The sequence below is a fragment of the Cornus florida genome, unplaced genomic scaffold, assembly GCF_030987335.1.
Source record: "Cornus florida cultivar Cherokee Brave unplaced genomic scaffold, ASM3098733v1 CherokeeBrave_3.0.0_Hap2_Chr03, whole genome shotgun sequence".
In the NCBI taxonomy this organism is placed as follows: Eukaryota; Viridiplantae; Streptophyta; class Magnoliopsida; order Cornales; family Cornaceae; genus Cornus; species Cornus florida.
Window position 1 is genome coordinate 82414514 of NW_026775573.1, and position 5136 is coordinate 82419649.

Sequence of the window (5136 nt, forward strand, 5' to 3'; positions counted from 1 at the left end):
CACTATACATACATGGTATGTTTCTTTAAAGTTTCCAAAACAGAATTTTTCCAAACTGTTAAGCCTTCCCTTACTTTAGGATTTTAGTTTCCTATTTTGTCTAAACTTTCTACTTGGTATAAATTTCCTTCCAAAATCCTATGTATGAAATTGACTTGTTTAATTTCCAAGTATACTTAGGTTTTCAAAGTCTATAAATATATGCTTTCTCTCTTAAACTTTTAGGACTTAAAAATATATATTTTTCTAATTGAGAGAATTGTTTAACAAAGATTTTTATTTAGAAAATCAATATGTTTTTTCTGATTTTATTTTTGAGAGCAAACACATAAACACAGGAATGATTTAGGAGTGTTGTTCTCCATCTAATCAGAATTGGAGCATAATTGAAGATTCAGAAATTCTGAAAAGCATAATTCATTCATTTTTCATCAAATTCATATCTTGAAGAAAAGGGGTGAAGCAATCACACTCTGAAGGGGTCAAAGCATTCGTGGATTGTTGTTTGATCTACCTGCAACTCTTCTACAGAGATCAATAGTAAGCCTGAAGTCAAAAGCTGTTGGACGGGAGAGTCGCAAAGCTAAGGATTGTCAGTGATGGGTTTTTAGTAGAACAATAGGGTGTGAGCCTGAGTCAAAATTTAGTGTACTTTGCTTCAAATATAGCATATCGTTTTGCTCTAAACTGCACAGTCCACGAGATTTTTCCCGCAACAATTCGTTTATTCTACCAATTGGGGTTTCCTCACTAAAAATCCTGGTGTCATCTCTCAAAACTTTATTTACTTTACTTGCACTTTATTTTTGCTTTGTGGGTTTGATTTTACTTTTATTTCAGTAAAATTAAAATAAGTAAAAATTAGATAAAGGAGCAAGTTAAATCTATTCACCATCCTTCTAGATTTATTATCCATATTATATTCCACAGCCATTCCACCGCGTACAACTCACAATAATAATAATAGTAACTTGGGTAAAGTGCAAATAACCCCCTTAAACTTTACTCTCTCTCCCAAAAAAACCCCTTAAACTTTTATTTTTACAGAAAACCCCCTAAACTATTCCAATTTTTGCAAAATAAACCAACGACACTGTTCCAGTTCATTTTGTCATAAAATGAAGGTTGTATTATAAAAATTACCGTTTTACCCTTCTTACTGTTACAATATGAAATTAATAAAAAGCCCTAATTAAATCCCTAATATGTTAATCCCTGCCACATCTCCGTCTCTCCATATAGCTTTCATCCTCGACAAACCTATCAAGATGGGTATATATATGTACACCATATATGTATATGTTATATAGGCGTAACATATTTTAGAATATGAGAATGGCCGAACCTAAGATTTTGGGAGAAAATGAAGGTGAAGGTTGAAGCTGTGTTCATTAGAAGACAGAAGTAGAAACTGAGATTTTGAAGCAGCTTAGCAATCGCAAATGTGAATATATATATATATATATATAAAGAGAGAGTGTGGGTGTGAAAAGATTCTACAAAAAAAGTCACGAATTTTTTGAGGCAGTGGGATATCTTTATGTAACAATTGGAAGATGAAGAGAGAGTGAAGGGTATAAATCCTCTATAATAGTCATCAGAAGAACAAGTGATGGGTACAATTTACTATCATTTGATTGAATTAAAACCTTTTTTTCCTAAGAGATGCTAATCTTCGACGACTTCAATTCTGATGCTGAAGGACTAGTCACGTGCATAAAAAACAATGGTATCTTTGATTTCGCTCTTGATGCTGACAAAGAAGTCCAAATTCCCCTAATATATTTTGATACAATCTGTATTGTTTACTCTGTATTCCTAAAAACAGAGGTTTAGCCTTACTTTTTTTTTCCCTAAAAAACCAAACAAGTAGGTGGTGAATCGTATCACTCATTAGATTCTAATCTTTGATTCCTACCTATTTGCAATAGGAAACGACTTGGACATTCCAATCAAAAGTGTACCAAGAATTGAAATTTTTTTCATTAAAACCAGTGCGAGCCCAACCTCAAACTTCATGACCGTTGGCGAGAAGCTCTACACATCAATGACGCAATCGCAGTGAAACCGGTGAGAGCCCAACGTCAATCTCCATGATGGCACACGAGAAACTCTAAGCGTCAACGGGAAATCGCATCAAACCTAGTGAGAGCTCGACTGTAAGCTTTATGACCGCCGGTAAGAAGCTATAAGCAACGACACAATCACAGCGACCAAACCAATGAAATCTCATTCCGGTGAACCACAAACAGACACAGGCAATAAACTTTTCTGCTGATCATCATATAGACCGTGAACTTCCTTGAAGACCCACTGGTCGGTGAAGATGGCTACCGGAGGTGATTGGTAGACAATATCTTTGGCTACGGGTGAACAAAAGTGTAAGAGAGCGTGGAGAGAGAAAGAGTTATGCATAAAACCGTGTTTGGCGCAAAAATATGTAATGAAATTACTCTAATTAGGTTGTGTTTGGCAATAGTGTTAAGGGTTAAAAAAAATCTAATTTAAGTGTTAAGTGGGTAATTGTGATAAAGTGATGTGCTGTCATAATACTATTAGCTATTGGCTATTTAGATTGCATTTGCCACGTCAGCAACATCAAGAACTAAAACAATAAAAAGACGGAGTTTCACTAAAAAGTAATTTCGTAATCAAACATTTTTGGAGGTCTCTAATGAGACCAATTATTTATTTTGTCCTTAAAGTGCACTATTTTGATAGTTTAGGGAGATAATTCTTAAATTAAGAGAGTTTCATGATTAATTGATAGTTCGGAGACGGATTTTTTGCACACCCTAAGAACTTTGATGCACTAAAAAGTAGGGGCGCAAATCCTTTGTTGTGAGCTTTCTATGAGGTCCCCTGTTGTGAGTTTTAAGTGGCCTCTATTTTGCCACATCATTCTTCATTTAATAGCTCTTAAGGCAGCGTTTGAGTGGAATTGAGACAGCGTTTGGATCATTTTTCACCACTATTTATAAGTATCTTCACACACAAAATAAGTTATGCACATAATACAGACTAAGTAATGTCACATACAAATGTAACTCAATTCAACATACTATGTTTGGCAATTACACTACTATTTATAAGTAACATTTCACCATCATTTATAAGTATCTTTACCCTTAAATTAAGATATGTACATAAATGGTGATATTACTTTTAGACTCCTGTGATGGTACATTTTAGATTCTGTGATGTTACTTATAAATGGTGGTGTATCTTCACCCTTAAATTAAGGTATGCACATAAATGGTGATGTTACTTTTAGACTCGTATGATATTACTTTTTAGATTGTGTAATGTTACTTATAAATGGTGGTAAAATGTTACTTATAAATAGTGGTGTAATTATCAAACGCGAATTTAAGGTCTGTTTTATAAAAAAATACGTGATCAAACCAACGCACGAGATAATGGACAACATAGGGCTGCAAGAATAATTACAATGGGTGATTCGCGCCCTAAAAGTAGTGTCCTCTCCTTGTACTGGCTCCGAATTCCTCTCCAACCACCACAATTCCTTTCCAACTACCATCTGAACAAGAATTAATATGACCTTTACCCAAACATGCAATAATTCATTATTAACCTTTGCATTTACTTCGAAGCATCTGTAACAGGATAGAGACAACAATTCCTACAACCACCGTCCGTTCTTCCTTGGGCCAAACTGTTTCCAATATATATATATATATATATATATATATATATATTCCGTACATGTATACTTGTATTGACAGACATCTTGTTTGCTGTCTTAGATCTATTTAAATCCATGCACAGAAGATCTAGTTGGTCATTACTTATGTCATTTTGGAGTATCAGTGCCTTAGATTTGTGATCGAAAAAAAATTTAATTCAAAATTTGTGTTAATTTTTTTCTAATTTCAAATCCAAACATCAACACAAAAACAGAGAGTAACATGAAAATTAGTCCTTCCATAACATCAAGCTCTCAAACTCAAAGGGTGTAAATAACAATACGCCTCTCTTGAGGAAAATCTCATACTTTTTACAATTTTAGGCCTTGATGGGTTTTTGGGTTTAGAGTCATTTAACAGAAAAACCCAAAAGGTTCTTTAAAAAAAAGATCACTAGCTAGATCAAAATACAGTGAAGAAAGATGTAAAAAAAGAAAGAAAGAAGCATATATTAAATATGCTGCCTTTCTTGGAGGTGACCCATCTCTCTCCAACCAAAATGATCACACTTCAACTGAGCATCGACGTCAGTGACCGGAAAACCCCTTCTTCACAGGGAATTGTGAGACCCATGTCGTGATCGAAGCCGAACTCTTCCTCGGCTCGCCGGAGAAGGCACTGGAATTCGGGATGAGACAAGAACGAGATCGGGACTATGTATCTAGTTCTGTTCTCTCCGACGTACACAGCGAAGTGGCCTTTTGGCACGTCGAGAGGGAGGCCGTCGTCGTCGTAGCCGTGTTTCTTTCCTAAGCTCGAGCATCTCTTGAGAATTTGCTTCAGGACTGCAGTTTGTGCTAGTTTGTTTGATTTTCTAATCGCCATTTTTGGCTGAAAGAGAGTGTGTATGCGTTTGTGAGAGACTTCAGAGAAGAGAATAGGGCTGGCCGTGTGCTGTGAGCGGCTAGAGAGGGGTTTTAAGGGTATTTATTAAGTAAGTTGAGAGAGAGAGAGAGTGAGTCATGTGGGGTTGCAAGGGAAAAGGACAGACCACGGGTGTTTTGGGGGTATGTGTATTGTGTATAAGGACATGGTGGGAGCCAAGACCCATTGGGTTCTCTCCTTTGTTGGCCCTCCAATTGACAACACGGCCCCTATTCTCTCTCTACTTTTAATTTACCTCTAGTAGTCTATTTTGTGTTATGTCCATTGACACTGACACCGAATGTCACACAATGGTTCTAAATAGATATCAATTTTACGTTTTGAGTGCAATTTTACTTTCACGCTTTATGCATGGTTCACTGTATCAGTTAGTGTGTAATTCTTTTTTTTCTAATGTCATGCAATCATTCTAAATGGATGTCAATTTTACGTTTTAAGTGTAGTTTTAATTTCACGTTTGGAGCATGGTTCATCGTATCGATCGGTTCGTAATTCTTTTTAAAGAATTTGACGCCGTTACACGCATTTATGAATCGATTTATAT

The 5136-nt window shown here is 35.7% G+C and overlaps 1 protein-coding gene across 1 annotated transcript; it reads right to left on the reverse strand.

Moving 5' to 3' along the window:
- Positions 1 to 3925: 3925 nt before the first annotated feature.
- On the reverse strand, positions 3926 to 4621 carry LOC132300813 (protein SMALL AUXIN UP-REGULATED RNA 12). The gene has a single exon (XM_059798056.1). It carries the CDS (start codon positions 4530 to 4532, stop codon positions 4218 to 4220), a length of 315 nt encoding a protein of 104 aa, XP_059654039.1. The 5' UTR covers positions 4533 to 4621; the 3' UTR covers positions 3926 to 4217.
- Positions 4622 to 5136: the final 515 nt, after the last annotated feature.

Bases quoted from the DNA above. Each gene is read 5' to 3' on its own strand.
- LOC132300813 (XM_059798056.1), bottom strand. From the start codon at position 4,532: ATGGCGATTAGAAAATCAAACAAACTAGCACAAACTGCAGTCCTGAAG.